The following is a 16,618-nucleotide window of genomic DNA, read 5'->3' as shown; positions in this document are numbered from 1 at the left end:
ATAGGTTTTGTCGTGTCCGCTTCACGACTGTCATGGTGTGCTTGGGCCATGTTAGTTTGTTGGTGATGTGGACACCAAGGAACTTGAAGCTCTCAACCTGCTCCACTGCAGCCCTGTCGAGGAGAATGGGGGTGTGCTTGGTCCTCTCTTTCCTGTGGTCCACAATCATCTCCTTTGTCTTGATCATGTTGAGGGAGAGATTGTTGTCCTGGCACCACATGGCCAGGTCTCTGACCTCCTCCCTAAAGGCTGTCTCGTTGTCGGTGATCAGGCGATCATCAGGTGATCACTGTCATTGGCATATTTAAGGATGGTTTTGTAGTCGAGCCTGGCCATGCTGTCATGAGTGAACAGGGAGTACAAGGGGGGACTGAGCATGCATCCCTGAAGGGCCCCTGTGTTGAGGATCAGTGTGGCGGATGTGTTGTTACCTACCCTTACCACCCGGGGGCGGCCGGTCAGGATGTCCAGGATCCAGTTGCAGAGGGAGGTGTTTAGTCCCAGGGTCCTTAGCTTATTGATGAGCTTGGAGGGCACTATGGTGTTGAACACTGAGCTGTAGTCAATGAATAGCATTCTCACATAGGTGTTCCTTTTGTCCAGGTGTGAAAGGGCAGTGTGGAGTGCAGTAGAGATTGCATCATCTGTGGATCTGTTGGGGCGGTATGCAAATTGGAGTTATCTTAATGAGGCCTACTACTGTTGTGTTGTCTGCAATCTTGATGATTGTGTAGGAGGTAAGCGTGGACACGCAGTCATGGATGAACAGGGAGTACAGGAGGGGCTGAGCACGCACCCTTGTGGGGCCCCAGTGTTGAGGATAAGCGTAGTGGAGGTGTGGTTTCCTACCGTCACCACCTGGGGGAGGCCCATCAGGAAGTCCAAGAACCAATTGCACAGGGCAGGGTTTAGACCCAGGGCTACGAGCTTAATTTTTAAAATTTAATTTAACCTTTATTTATCTAGGCAAGTCAGTTAAGAACAAATTCTGAGGCCTACCTGGACCAAACCCTAACAAGGATGACGCTGGGCCAATTGTGCGCCGCCCTATGGGACTCCCAATCAAAGCCGGTTGTGATACAGCCTGGAATCGAACCAGGGTCTGTAGTGACGCCTCTAGCACTGAGATGCAGTGCCTTAGAGCGCTGCACCACTTGGGAGCCAGCATTCTTACATAGGTATTCCTATTGTCCATATGTGAGAGGGCAGTGCGACGGCGACTCCATCTGTGGATATATTAGGGCAGTATGCAAATTGAAGTGGGTCTAGGATGTCAGGTAAGGTGGAGGTGATATGAGCCTTAACTAGCCTCTAAAAGCAGTTAGTGCTATTGGTTGATAGTAATTTAGTTCAGTTACCTTTGTTTTCTTGGGTACAGGAACAATGGTGGACATCTTGAAGCAAGTGGGAACAGCAGACTGGGATAGGGAGAGATTGAGTTTGTCCGTAAACACTCCAGCCAGCTGGTCTGCACATTTTTATTTATTCATTTATTAATATTCTTTATCACCTTTATTTAAATAGGCCATAGTGGTGAAGTAATTACAATATAGCAATTAAACACTGGAGTGATGGATGTGCAGAAGATGAATGTGCAAATAGAGATACTGGGGTGCAAAGGAGCAAAATAAATAAATACAGTATGGGGATGAGGTAGTTGGATGGGCTGTTTACAGATGGGCTATGTGCAGTGATCTGTGAGCTGCTCTGACAGCTGGTGCTTAAAGTTAGTGAGGGAGATATAAGACTCCAGCTTCAGTGATTTTTGCAATTCGTTCCAGTCATTGGCAGCAGAGAACTGGAAGGAAAGACAGCCAAAGGAGGAATTGGCTTCGGGGGTGACCAGTGAAATTTAGCTGCTGGAGCGCGTGCTACGGGTGGGTGCTGCTATGGTGGCCAGTGAGCTGAGATAAGGTGGGGCTTTACCTAGCAAAGACTTGTAGATGACCTGGAGCCAGTGGGTTTGGCGACGAGTATGAAGTGAGGGCCAGCCAACGAGTGCAGGTGCGGGCAGCGATCGGTTGGAGAGCATGCATTTTGTTTTATAGTTTTACTTGCATTTAAGAGCAGTTGGAGGCCACGGAAGGAGAGTTGTATGGCATTGAAGCTCGTCTGGAGGTTAGTTAACACAGTATCCAAAGAAGGGCCAGAAGTATACAGAATTGTGTCGTCTGCATAGAGGTGGATCAGAGAATCACTAGCAGCAAGAGCAACATCATTGATGTATACAGAGAAGAGAGTCAGCCCGAGAATTGAACCCTGTGGCACCCCCATAGAGCCTGCCAGAGGTCCGGACAACAGGCCCTCCGATTTGGCACACTGAACTCTATCAGAGAAGTAGTTGGTGAACCAGGCGAGGCAGTCATTTGAGAAACCAAGGCTGTTGAGTCTGCCGATAAGAATGTGGTGATTGACAGTCGAAAGCCTTGGCCAGGTCGACGAATACGGCTGCGCAGTATTGTCTCTTATCGATGGCGGTTATGATATCGTTTGGGACATTGAGCGTGGTTGAGGTGCACCCGTGACTAGCTCTGAAACCAGATTGCATAGCAGAGAAGGTACGGTAGGATTCGAAATGGTTGGTAATCTTTGTTAACTTGGCTATCAAAGACCTTAGAAAGGCAGTGTAGGATAGATATGTCTGTAGCAGTTTTGGGTCTAGAGTGTCTCCCCCTTTGAAGAGGGGGATGACCGCGGCAGCTTACCAATCTTGGGGAATCTCAGATGGGTTGCAACATTTTCAGATGATAATTTTAGAGAGATAGTCTAACCCGGCTGAATTGTAAGGGTCCAGATTTTGCAGCTCTTTCAGAACATCTATCTGGATTTGGGTGAAGGAGAAATGGGGAGGCTTGGGCGAGTTGCTGTGGGGGTTGCAGGGCAGTTGACCGGGGTAGGGGTAGCCAGTTGGAAAGCATGGCCAGCTGTAGAATTTTAAAAATTTGAATTCTCAATTATCGTGGATTTATTGGTGGTGACCGTGTTTCCTAGCCTCAGTGCAGTGGGCAGCTGAGAGGAGGTGCTCTTATTCTCCATGGACTTTACAGTGTCCCCGATCTTTTTTGAGTTTGTGCTAAAGGATGCAAATTTCTGTTTGAAAATGCTAGCCTTTGCTTTCCTAACGGGCTGTGTATATTGGTTCCTAACTTCCCTGAAAAGTTGCATATGACAGGGGCTATTCGATGCTAATGCAGTACGCCACAGGATGTTTTTGTGCTGGTCAAGGGCAGTCAGGTCTGGAGTGAACCAAAGGCTATATCTATTCCTGGTTCTAATTTGTTTGAATGGGACATGCTTATTTAAGATGGTGAGGAAGGCACTTTTAAAGAATATCCAGGCATCCTCTACTGACTGCATGAGGTCAATATCCTTCCAGGATACCCGGGCCAGGTCATTTAGAAAGGCCTGATCGCTGAAGTTTTTTAAGGGAGCGTTTGACAGTGATGAGGGGTTGTCGTTTGACCGCAGACCCATTACGGATGCAGGCAATGAGGCAGTGATCACTGAGATCTTGGTTGAAGACAGCAGAGGTGTATTTGGAGGTCAAGTTGGTTAGGATGATATCTATGAGGGTGCCCGTGTTTACGGATTTAGGGTTGTACCTGGTAGGTTCATTGATAATTTGTGTGAGATTGTAGGATGGCTGGGGTGTTAACCATGTCCCAGTTTAGGTCACCTAGCAGCACGAGCTCTGAAGATAGATGGTGGGCAATCAATTCACATATGGTGTACTGTGCACAGCTGGGGGCAGAGGGTCGTCTATAGCAAGTGGCAAAAGTGAGAGACTTGTTTATAGAAAGGTGAATTTTTAGAAGTAGAAGCTCGAATTGTTTGGGTACAGACCTGGATAGTAAGACAGAACTCTGCAGGCTATCTCTGCAGTAGATTGCAGCACCGCCCCCTTTGGCAGTTCTATCTTGTTGGAAAATGTTGTAGTTGGGATAGAAATTTCAGGGTTTTTGGTGGTCTTCCTAAACCAGGATTCAGACACAGCTAGGACATGGCTGTTGGCAGAGTGTGCTAAAGCAGTGAATAAAACAAACAAACTTAGGGAGGAGGCTTCTAATTAACATGCATGAAACCAAGGCTTTTATGGTTACAGAAGTCAACAAATGAGAGCACCTGGGGAATGGGAGTGGAGCTAGGCACTGCAGGGCCTGGATTAACCTCTACATCACCAGAGGAACAGAGGAGGAGTAGGATAAGGGTACAGCTAAAGGTTATAAGAACTGGTCATCTAGTACAAGGAAAAAGGAACAGGTTTGAGAATGCGGATAGGGATACAGTCTGGGCCAACAGCCTTGCGAAGGTTAACACACTTAAATGTCTTACTCTGGGAGGAGAGCCCAAATTCAGGGGGTTGAATACTTATCTAATCAAGATATATTAGTGTTTTATTTTATTATTTTTTACAAATGTTTGTTTTGACAGAGGATTTTGTGCAGATCGTTGAAAAAAGGACAAATCCATGATAATCCCATTTTGTAACACAACAAAATTTGGAAAATGTCAAGGGGTGTGAATACTTTCTGAAGGCACTGAATAGGGCTTTGCTTGAGAAATTTGGGCTGAGGTGATAGGGGAAGAATATAGACGTTTTATACTATACTTGCCTGCAGGGCAGAAAATCCTAAATGTTTTTAAATGTATATTTGTCAACTGTCCACAGGCCTCTGACCTATCTTCCCCTATGCAAATAAAGTCTGGGGGGAAGGTTATTTGACACTCAAAATGTATCTACCGTCACGTGAGAACAAGTAACGTGACATAAAGTCACCGAATGGGAAGTGCTCTCAGTACTACCCAAATAATTTCACCAAAGACAGGGAGGGGTGTAATCATTTGTTAAGACCATAGCAAACGGAAAAAGTTAAGCAACGAAAACGTGAGTTTCTATTGGACTCATTCTCATAGATCCCGCCCCATTTGATTCTGTTTAAGAAACGTTTTGCAACAGAATTGGCGAAATGAATACGCTCCAGTACGGTATGTTTAGAAACTTTGTGACTTCCCGGTGGAAATTTGTTTGACGCTGTTTGTTCTGGTCTGTCACCTAGAGCCAACTCTCACAAGCGGCCAACACAAAAGTTTTCGATTGAGCTGGACAGATTGAAGGAAACAGGTAAACTCGTATATTTCCTACCTGCTTTCACAAAGGATAGATTCGTGTGTGGTCGGTCAAAATATTTTTCTATCTACTAAGTTGGACATTCTGTAGTTTAGTGGGCTATTTGAGTTGCTGACATTGGACATATCTAGCCTTATATGTTAATTGAGTTTTATATTGTTTCTGTGGTAACTTGCATGGAAACGTTGTGGCAAAACGGGATCAGCTTTTTTAGTTATTGACAGACAAGAGAGGGGTGGGCAACGTTTGCCAACTTGGATAGATACAGTGTTGCAAACAACAATGTCTCGTGATTACATATGCAACTCTCCCAGCGAAATTAATACATTTTAATTTGATTGACGCTGGACGAATGTGCGACTTTTTGATTTTGTGAGCCTTTTCTGGCAAAGCGAAACCAAACCTATCACCGTTCTAACATTTTTTTTTCACCTTTTATTTAACCAGGTAGGCTAGTTGAGAACAAGTTCTCATTTGCAACTGCGACCTGGCCAAGATAGAGCGTAGCAATTCGACATATGCAACAACACAGAGTTACACATGGAATAAACAAAACATAGTCAATAATACAGTAGAACAAAAGAAAACAAAAAGTCTATATACAGTGAGTGCAAATGAGGTAAGATAAGGGAGTTAAGGCAATAAATAGGCCATGGTGGCGAAGTAATTACAATACTGGAATGGTAGATGTGCAGAAGATGAATGTGCAAGTAGAGATACTGGGGTGCAAAGTAGCAAGATAAATAAATAAATACTGTATGAGGTAGGTAGATAGATGGGCTATGCGCAGTGATCTGTGAGCTGCTCTGACAGCTGGTGAAGGAGATATGAGTCTCCAGCTTCAGAGATTTTTGCAGTTCGTTCCAGTCATTGGCAGCAGAGAACTGGAAGGAAAGACGACCAAAGGAGGAATTGGTTTTGTGGGTGACCAGTGAGATATACCTGCTGGAGCGCGTGCTACGAGTGGGTGCTGCTATGGTGACCAGTGAGCTGAGATAAGGTGGGGCTTTACCTAGCAGAGACTTGTAGATAACCTGTAGCCAGTGGGTTTGGCGAAGCGAGGGCCAACCAACGAGAGCGTACAGGTCGCAATGGTGGGTTGTGTATGGGGCTTTGGTGACAAAACGGATGGCACTGTGATAGACTGCATCCAGATTGTTGAGTAGAGTGTTGGAGGCTATTTTTATAGATGACATCACCGAAGATCGGTAGGATGGTCAGTTTTACGAGGGTATGTTTGGCAGCATGAGTGAAGGATGCTTTGTTGCGATTATAGGAAGCCAATTCTAGATTTAACTTTGGATTGGAGATGTTTGATGTGAGTCTGGAAGGAGAGTTTCCAGTCTAACCAGACACCTAGGTAGTTGTCCACGTTTTCTTAGTCAGAACCGTCCAGAGTAGTGATGCTGGACGGGCGGGCAGGTGCGGACAGTGATCGGTTGAATAGCATGCATTTAGTTTCCCCTGCGTTTAAGTGCAGTTGGAGGCCACAGAAGGAGAGTTGTATGGCATTGAAGCTTCTATTAATCTACTATCTATTTAGTCATCTATTAATATCTAGTAGTTCGTCTATCAATGTCAAGATAGTTATTTCTTTTTATCAATACATTTCATGCAATTATACAATACTTTATGACTAGAGGCATTAGCAGAGTATTTTCTTAATCTGCCGAATTATCGGGAAGCTGAACCTGACAAATGGATCAATATAAACATACAATACGACAAGGAAAGACAAATGGAATATTTCATCCATCTAAACTGGAGGAGGAAATTGTCCAAAAACAAACTTTTAAGTGGTACTGACCCAACAATGATAGAGTGGTTGGGGATATTGCTGATGCTCTCTGTTGGTGCCAATAAAATAGACTATACTGTTGTTCACTCAGTTAAATTGAGAAGTTTTATATCTAAAAGACAGAACATTCTTTTCATTTTCTTCCCTTTACAGCAATAACCATTTTCATATTGCGATATGCCTGGCTGGTCCTCTACTGTTCACTGAACGCAACTCAACAATCATATATTTGGTCTTTGCTGCGTGCGTTGCATTTCCTTACGACTGTCAGCAATGCGATTTTAAAACAATCCATAACTTATTTTTTTAAGGAAGCTAATGATCCACTGTGGCCAAATAATGCTTTTATAGTAGCCTATTTAGAATGGTTTTATAGGAAAAGGCTCATTTGAATAAATCATTTTGGAGATGATTTATCTTTGTATTGAATTGTTGTGTCCGTGTATATTCTTATCGGGAATATCATGGATCGTAGCCTGTATATCACGTTGTGCAATCAGTGTTTTCATGAGACAAGTGCACGGGTCTCTTCCCTCTGTCCTATCAAGGGACACAGACCCTGTCATCTGATTTAGACTCCTCACAACAGTTTGTTGTGCCACAGTGAACACAAATTATTTTAGAAATGTCCAATCTTTTAAACACTCTCACATATGAAGACCTAAAACTAATCTGTATTGACAATCAGATGTGTGCTTTAATGGATATTAACAATGATTCTGGGGGTTCTTAATGAGTAGCTATTAATCCTGGACTCAATTGGAATCCTGTTGGTATTTACAGCGTTGAAATGGCAGATGATAAGTAGGAGTGACACACAGAGACTATTTTATTACCATTCTTTCTTCATGGTTATATTGTATTTTACAGACCTGCCCACTAGCAGTCAAATACTTGTTTCCTCCGTCCTTGTTTCCTCCATCCCTCGCCTCTTTCAAAGCACATCGGAGGAGAAGGATGCCTGAGGGGAGGAACCTTCAATCCTCTCACCCAATGTGCTTTGAGATGGTGAGGAATGAAGGAAACAAGGAAAGAGGATTTGACGGCTAGTAAAGTTTTTAGTCAGTACATTCCTGCATGTACAGTTGAAGTCGGAAATTTGCATACACTTAGGTTGGAGTCATTAAATCTCGTTTTTCTTGTTAACAAACTATAGTTTTGGCAAGTCGGTTAGGACATCTACTGTGTACATGACACAAGTCATTTTTCCAACGATTGTTACAGATTATTTCACTTATAATTCACTGTTTTACAATTCCAGTGGGTCAGGAGTTTACATACACTAAGTTGACTGTGCCTTTTAACAGCTTGGAAAATTCCAGAAAAGGATGTCATGGCTTTAGAAGCTTCTGATAGGCTAATTGGAGTCAATTGGAGGTGTACCTGTGGATGTATTTCAAGGCCTACCTTCAAACTCATTGCCTCTTTGCTTGACATCATGAGAAAATCAAAAAGAAATTGGCCAAGACCTCAGAAAAAAAATTCTAGAACTCCACAAGTCTGGTTCATCCTTGGGAGCAATTTCCAAACACCTGAAGGTACCACGTTCATCTATACAAACAATAGTACGCAAGTATAAACACCATGGGAACACGCAGCCGTCATACCACTCACGAAGGAGACGCATTTTGTCTCCTAGAGATGAATGTACTTGGTTGTGAAAAGAGCAAATCCATCCCAGAACAACAGCAAAGGACCTCGTGAAGATGCTGGAGGAAACGGATACAAAAGTATCTATATCCACAGTAAAACGAGTCCTATATCGACATAACCTGAAAGGCCCTTCAGCAAGGAAGAAGCCACTGCTCCAAAACCGCCATAAAAAAGCCAGACTACTGTTTGCAACTGCACATGGGGACAAAGATTATACTTTTTGGAGAAATGTTCTCTGGTCTGATGAAACAAAAATAGAACTGTTTGGCCATAATGACCATCGTTATGTTTGGAGGAAAAAAGGAGAGGCTTGCAAGCCAAAGATCACCTTCCCAACCGTGAATCTCAGGGTGGCGGCATCATGTTGTGGGGGTGCTTTGCTGCAGGAGGGACTAGTGCACTTCACAAAATAGATGGCATCATGAGGTAGGACAATTATGTGGATAGCAACATCTCAAGACATCAGTTGGGAAGTTAAAGCTTGGTCGCAAATGGGTCTTCCAAATGGACAATGACCCCAAGCATACTTCCAAAGTTGTTGTCCACGAGCCATCTTGCCACAAAGTCAAGGTATTGGAGTGGCCATCACAAAGCCCTGACCTCAATCCTATAGAAAATTAGTGGGCAGAACTGAAAAAGCGTGTGCGAGCAAGGAGGCATACAAACCTGACTCAGTTACACCAGCTCTATCAGGAGGAATGGGCCAAAATCCATCCAACTTATTGTGGGAAGCTTGTGGAAGGCTACCCAAAACGTTTGACCCAAGTCAATCAATTTAAAGGCAATGCTACCAAATACTAATTGAGTGTATGTAAACTTCTGACCCACTGGGAATGTGATGAAAGAAATAAAAGCTGAAATAAATCATTTTCTCTACTATTATTCTGACATTTCACATTCTTAAAATAAGTGGGGATCCCAACTGACCGAAGACAGGGAATTTTTACTAGGATTAAATGTCAGGAATTGTGAAACTGAGTATAAATGTATTTGGCTAAGGTGTATGTAAACTTCCGACTTCAACTGTACATATCAACCACAATTACCTTGTACCCCTGCACATCGACTCGGTACTGGTACCCTGTGAAATGAAGACAGAGGAAGCAAGGATTTGACTGCTGGTTGGTGGGTAAAATGCAATGTAACCGTAAACAAAGCGTAGTGATCCAAAAGTATTAATTAAATTGTTGTGACTATCTTAAATAGAAATGGAGAAATATACCTATCAGGATTGATGGATGTATTAATAGATTACTTTAGATGAATAAAATTAGGTTACGGGTGAACTGCTATTTTGAAGGAACAGGAAGTGTTTGTTTGCATTTGGCTAGTGACAGACATTCCACATTTAACCCAACCCACTTGTGAAATTCTAAATATCAAGTGTTTATATGCCAAAAACTGGAACAAACATTTTTTTTTAAATAAATAATCAATTGGCCAAAAAATGTACACGGATGATCTTGGTTCAGTCTCTCCCCAGTCTAAATGTCGATATGGTTTAACCTATTTTAGTGACCCACATCAAGGGTGGTGTATTGAGGCCTTTGCACTGACTTGTGGTCAGAATTTAATTCGTTGTGAAGTGCAGCTTGAGTGGAAATTCCACTGTCGCAATTCATGTGACTTTTTCAGTTCGTCATAGGGGGAAGAATGCCCTTTGTCTTTCCCTTATCTGCAACTGTCAGCGGTCACCTGATTTTTGAAGCAACCGCCATACACTAATACCATTTCTCTCTCACCTTATCCTTCACTACTTTTATCTATTCACTGCTTCTATCCTATCCTTTCCATCTCCCTGTCTCTTTACCTTCTTACTCTCCCCCCTTTTCCCTCTCCCTCCAGGCCTATCTCTAGGTGGCGATGGGTTCTATGTTCCGCAGTGAGGAGGTGTGCCTGGTGCAGCTCTTCCTCCAGTCTGGTTCAGCCTACAACTGTGTCAGTGAACTGGGAGAACTGGGCCTGGTTGAGTTCAGAGATGTGAGTTCTGTTCTCACAAGACAAACGAGGTCAAGGATCTTCACTAAGAATGACTGTCTCAGAAACAGTAGCTGTAACTAATGTCTCTACCATCTTGCTGTTAAGTTTGAAATTAGTGACATTAGCTGACGTGAAGTAAAGCCTTGTGTGAGTAACTTATGAGTAACTAACTGTGTCTGTTGTACTCTTCCCTCTGTGGTGAATCAGTTGAACCCCAACGTCAACTCCTTCCAGAGGAAGTTTGTGGGGGAGGTGAGACGATGTGAGGAACTGGAGAAAACCTTCTGTAAGTATCTAGATCCCTCACTATCGGCTCCTAAAACGAGGCCTCTCATTAAAGCTATCCTAATACAAGAAAATGAGGTTTGACAGTTGTCTCCTATGCATTTGACTTTCTCTCCTTAAATCTCTCCCGCCATCTCTCTCTTTTCATCCTTCTCTCCACTCAGCGTTCCTGGAGCAGGAGATCAATCGGTCTCTGTGGCCCCCCCTCCATGGCCCCCTCCCTTCCCCCTGCCCGACACCCTCAGCCCCCCAGCCCAGAGACCTACTCACCATTGAGGAAGAGAGTGAGAGGCTGGCCAGGGAGCTCAAAGAGGTGTCCAGGAACAGAGACAGTCTCAGAGCCCAGATGACCCAGCTCAGCCAGTACAAAGGGGTTCTCACCCAGACCCACTCCCTCACTTCCTCACAGGTCAGAACTACACCACCCAGACCCACCCCCTTATAACTACAACTACTGTTTGGATGTATTAAAGTGGAGCACTACAATCTCATGACTCTTTTTATTGTTCCCTCTCACAGGGTCCGCCGCCTCCACTGGAAACAGTAGGCATGTTGGAGCCTAACCGACAGGATGTCCACCTCAGGTAAACCTCATTGGTCAAAGCGATTGCCAGTGTCTTTCCACTTGTTTTTTTTTACATTGGCTCTGGACAATGACTGATTTCCATATTCCAGTTGGTCAACATCCTCTTTATGCCAACTTGTTTTTTTTATTTCTCCCATCCCTCTCTCGTTTGCAGTTTTGTGGCCGGTGTGGTCCACCCCTGGAAAGTCCCTTCGTTCGAGCGATTGCTATGGCGAGCGTGCCGTGGTTACATCATCGTGGACTTCAGAGAGATGGAGGAGCAACTAGAGCATCCTGTCACGGTGAGGAGAGGAAGAAAGGAAGAGGAGCTCTGCAGTAAAGGTAGAGTAGCAAGTAAGATGGTCAGTGAGTCAACGCTTCTAATATGTGATGGCAGGGGGAGATGCAGTGGACGGTGTTCCTCATATCCTACTGGGGAGATCAGATCGGACAGAAGGTCAAGAAGATCTGTGATTGGTGAGTAAACCTGTCCACTTCTCCTTCGTTGTGATATTTGACACATTGCAGTGGTTCATGTTAATGCTTGTTTAATGACCCATGTCTTTCTTGCACCTCCTCAATAACTTGCATTCCCAGCTTCCACACACAGACATTTGTGTACCCCGACAGCCCCACGGAGAGAGAGGAGATTCTCCAGGGACTGCAGGGCAGAATTGAAGACATCAAATCTGTAAGGCAGACTACCACTGTATAAAACGCATTCATCTTCATCTGTGTGGCTGTATCTCCAACTTCAATAAGAATCACATTGGGAACAGCAAACAGTGAGCGAACATTTACTTTTAAAGTTGCCTCACACTCCATCTCTAATCCATCCCTCGTCCTCCTTCACCCCCTTCACCCCCTCCCTCCTACCCCAGGTCCTGTCCCAGACAGAGCACTACCTCCAGCAGCTGTTGGTGCGTGCTGTAGCTGTGCTGCCCCAGTGGAAGGTGCGGGTCCAGAAGTCTAAGGCTGTCCAGGCTGTGCTGAACCTCTGCAGCCCCTCCGTCACCGACAAGTGTCTGATCGCTGAAGCTTGGTGTCCCGTCAGCAAGCTGCCTGAACTACAGAGTGCCCTGAGAGAAGGAGGGGTGAGGGAGGGGAAAGAGAGAGAGAAGGGGAGATTGATTAACCAAGCAAGATGCAAGGCAACAAGAGAGGGTTGTCTTTTGTCATGCTGTTTAAACTGAGGAATGGATGTCATTTTTCAACGTACCCCAAAAGTGTGTGACTTTAAGCCCCTTCATTTTCTCTCTGGCTCTCCCCCTATCAGAGGAAGAGTGGCAGTGGGATGGACTCGTTCTACAACCGCCTCCCCTGCTCCACCCCTCCTCCCACCCTGTTCCCTACCAACTCCTTCACGGCCGGCTTCCAGAGCATCGTAGAGGCTTATGGAGTGGCCAGTTACCGTGAGGTTAACCCAGGTATCAATCAATACATGTATCACTTCAAACCGCCAACAGACCAACCCAGGGAAGAACCACCTCTAGTATATGTAAATGATCAGTAATATTATCTCTCGTTCTCTCGCTCAACCCTCTTATTCCCGTTCTCCATAGCCGTGTACACCATCATCACGTTCCCCTTCCTGTTTGCGGTGATGTTTGGGGACGTCGGTCACGGCCTGCTGATGTTCCTGGCTGCCCTCTGGATGGTCCTGGAGGAGAAGGACCCCAAACTCCGGAACAACACCAATGAGGTTGCGCGCACACATGCGTCACACTCTTTCATACACACACTTTAAATTGAGAGCGTGACAATTCTACTGATTGAGAGGAACAGTCCTAATATAACGTCTCTGTGTGGTTTAGATCTGGCGGATGATGTTTGGAGGACGCTATCTGATCCTGTTGATGGGACTGTTCTCTGTCTACACTGGGGCCATCTACAACGAGTGTTTCAGCAGAGGACTCAGCCCCTTCAGCTCCGGCTGGCACGTACGACCCATGTTCGATAGCGGAGAGTGGAGGTAAGGACACATCCACAATCATTTTTCTGATTGTCCCTGTATGTTTTTAAAATATTTGAGTTGTGTATCTCTCTCTTGCTCAGTTCAGCAACTCTTAAAGGGAACAACTTCCTGTCCCTGGACCCGAACATCACTGGGGTTTTTACAGGACCCTATCCTTTTGGCATCGACCCGGTATGGAAATCCACCACACTGCCTTCGCACTCTCTCTCGCGCTCGCTCTCTCTTCTTCCTGTGATTGTTTCCATGACTCTGTTATAATGAGTAACTGTGCTGTGTGGTCCTCAGATCTGGGGTCTGTCCAACAACCACCTGACATTCCTTAACTCCTACAAGATGAAGATGTCCGTCATCATCGGGGTGATCCACATGACCTTCGGAGTCTGTCTGTCCTTCTTCAACTACAAGTGAAGGAACATTGCGTTAGTTTGTGTGTGTGTATTGAAATGCAAGGGACTATCGCTGTAATCTACTAATTTTCTCACCGTCCCTCTCCTGCTATCCCTACTCTCTCTCTACTCAAACCAATACCTTTGCCTATGCATTCCTTTCTCTTAAACCTATGATTCCCTCTACCCACCCATCTCTCTTTGGCTCTTTTTTCATCCCTTTCTCTCTACCCATCCTTCTCTCCCCCATCCCTCTTTCTCTCTCTCGCTCCAGACACTTCAACCAGTTGAGCAGTGTATTCCTGGTACTGATCCCAGAGCTGTTCTTCATGCTGTGTCTCTTTGGTTACCTGGTCTTCATGGTCATCTTCAAGTGGCTGGCCTTTGACACGGCCCACTCTAACTTCACCCCCAGCATCCTCATCCACTTCATAGACATGTTCCTATTCACAGTGAACAAGGATAACCCGCCCCTCTACAAAGGACAGGTGTGTGTGTGTTTTGTAGGGAAACCTCCCACTGTTTGGGACGATTACTGTATATGTATGGAAGGGCACACAACGGGCTCACTACAAGATACTTGTTTAAAGTATGCTTAATGTTTGAGTCCTTGAAAACATAATATTTAGGAAAACAATTGTATGGTAGCATGCTCACCCCTGAGTACAACCTGCCACTATGTGGTGACGTTCTAACTCGCGCTCTCTGCACTGTAGATGGTGGTGCAGAAGGTCCTGGTGATACTGGCGCTGTGTTCTGTTCCAGTCCTACTGCTGGGGAAACCCATCCATCAATACATCACACACAAGAGGAACCACTGGCACATGGTGAGCAACTTGACTCTGGCTGAGCTTTTGCCAAGTGTATTGATTTTATTGTAAGTATCTAGCATCACTTTGTTTCTTCTGTATGTGAGTTGGTCTGGTGTGATTCTGTGTCCTCCAGGCAGGAGAGAGCCGCCCCCTGTTAGCCGAGAACAATTCCATCAACGCTCATCAGGGAGAGGTGGAGACCGGGAGTCACAGAGAGGAGGTGGAGACCGGGAGTCACAGAGAGGAGGTGGATAGGGGGCCTTATCACACTGTTACCTATGCTAGCTCTATTCATGTGTTCGCAGAGGCTTAGCTAGTGACACGTTTAACGTATTACTCAGTCAGCCAACTTTTCACCCCCCGTTAAATTTTTTTTTCTGTGTCTGTAGGAGTTTGATGCTGCTGATGTGTTCATGCACCAGGCCATCCACACCATAGAGTACTGTCTAGGCTGCATCTCCAACACGGCCTCTTACCTACGACTGTGGGCCCTGAGTCTTGCACATGCACGTGAGTCACACACACACCCTCATTCTCCACTGATTTGTAGTGACTCACCGCAAACTGACTCATATTTTTAAATAGTACTAACTCGCTGTGGCTCCTATTTTGTGTGTTGTCCCTCCAGAGCTGTCAGAGGTGCTCTGGGTGATGGTGATGCGTATCGCCCTAAACGGGCAAGGCTACGTGGGATCTGTGGTCCTGTTTGTAGTCTTTTCCTTCTTCGCTGTGCTGACAGTCTCCATCCTCCTGGTCATGGAGGGCCTGTCTGCCTTCCTGCATGCCTTACGTCTGCACTGGTAAGAGATCGGGGGATGGAGGGAGATGGTTGGGGGAAGACAGAATGAGTGAACGAGAGGAGTGTGTGACGAAGATTGGAGTTAATATATTATGTGCAATATTGTCTGATGTTTGTGTTCTAGGGTGGAGTTCCAGAATAAGTTCTACAGTGGAACAGGCTACAAGCTGAACCCTTTCGCCTTCTCTTCCCTAATCCACGCCTCGTCCGCTATGTGATCAATTTCTTGATAGTTTTAAATGTTTGCCAAATGGTTATGTTAATTATTCAATCAGTCACTTGCTCTGCACCTATCGCTCCCCCGCACATTTGAGAATGATTGCTCTCTTTTATTGAAAGCTTGGTGTTTGAAGAACTTGTTCAATGTCCAAGAATGCATCGAGGACTTTGCAATGTTATTGATTGTTTATGTGCCCATTTCAGGATGCATGTTGTGTGATCAGAACATCTATGTTGTTCCTTCTATGGACTGACCATGTGTTGCTTCCAGTAATGTACATGTAGATAATACATGTTTTTTTATCATTCACATTCTCTTAGTTTATCATTCTAAGCATGATTTGAAAACTGTTGTAATTTCTTCATAGTGTTTGTTTGAATAACTCAGGAAATGGTTGCTATTGACTTTCACACATGATGAAAGTGATCTCAAAGTCTATAAAGATAAAGGACATCGGTTGTCTTAACACATCTGGTCTGAAAGAGAATCAAAGTAGACATGATGGTTGCTCTGCTTTTGGTCATGTGAGGGACCCTTCACGGTACTCAACACCTTATGTCTAGTTGGACACGGTTAATGATTATGGAAAGGAAACTTGTCAACTATGTCATTCACATCATGTCTGATATGTGCAGAGAACCATCTGAATGAATGAAGATCAATGTTTTTCCAAAGATTAACTTGATTTGTGTGCCTTTGAGCCCATCTATTTTTTAATGTTTGTAATCAGGCCTTATCTGTTCATTAGTCACTGAGACTGCTCATGGAACATATTCAAACCTTTAGGAACAACTGTTAGTCTGCCGCATTCTCTGTATCCTGGTTCACATCATGCTGTCTTTGTTTTTACTATCAGTGTGATAAACTCTATGGCTGAAATAAAATTAAAGCTGTTTTTTTTCTTACAGTTCTTGTGTGGGTGTACGTTTTACTTCATGACTTGGTATTCCTATTGTAGAAATGAGTCGAAGAGGCCATTTTCTAAATTATGGACATGAACTGATATTGGTTTCATTT

At 44.6% G+C, this 16,618-nt stretch overlaps 1 protein-coding gene across 1 annotated transcript; it reads left to right on the top strand.

Annotated features, from left to right (window-relative positions):
- Positions 1–4,943: 4,943 nt before the first annotated feature.
- On the top strand, positions 4,944–16,508 carry LOC115129370 (V-type proton ATPase 116 kDa subunit a 3-like). Its single transcript, XM_029659627.1, has 20 exons — positions 4,944–5,122; positions 10,425–10,559; positions 10,767–10,845; positions 11,009–11,253; positions 11,364–11,428; positions 11,585–11,711; positions 11,807–11,886; positions 12,007–12,100; positions 12,291–12,503; positions 12,686–12,836; positions 12,972–13,111; positions 13,224–13,381; positions 13,465–13,555; positions 13,670–13,788; positions 14,045–14,258; positions 14,487–14,597; positions 14,716–14,829; positions 14,972–15,092; positions 15,211–15,382; positions 15,506–16,508. The coding sequence occupies exons 2-20, from the start codon at positions 10,443–10,445 to the stop codon at positions 15,597–15,599; spliced, it is 2,505 nt and encodes an 834-aa protein (XP_029515487.1). The 5' UTR covers positions 4,944–5,122; positions 10,425–10,442; the 3' UTR covers positions 15,600–16,508.
- The last annotated feature ends 110 nt before the right edge of the window (positions 16,509–16,618 follow it).

The sequence above is a fragment of the Oncorhynchus nerka genome, linkage group LG5, assembly GCF_034236695.1.
Source record: "Oncorhynchus nerka isolate Pitt River linkage group LG5, Oner_Uvic_2.0, whole genome shotgun sequence".
NCBI lineage: Eukaryota > Metazoa > Chordata > Actinopteri > Salmoniformes > Salmonidae > Oncorhynchus > Oncorhynchus nerka.
The sequence above is the reverse complement of the archived record's forward strand: the minus strand, read 5'-3'. Positions and strand labels throughout refer to the sequence as shown.

Bases quoted from the DNA above. Each gene is read 5' to 3' on its own strand.
- LOC115129370 (XM_029659627.1), top strand. From the start codon at position 10,443: ATGGGTTCTATGTTCCGCAGTGAGGAGGTGTGCCTGGTGCAGCTCTTC. The intron at 11,712-11,806 runs GTGAGGAGAGGA...ATGTGATGGCAG, and splicing joins AACTAGAGCATCCTGTCACG to GGGGAGATGCAGTGGACGGT. The intron at 13,112-13,223 runs GTTGCGCGCACA...TGTGTGGTTTAG, and splicing joins TCCGGAACAACACCAATGAG to ATCTGGCGGATGATGTTTGG.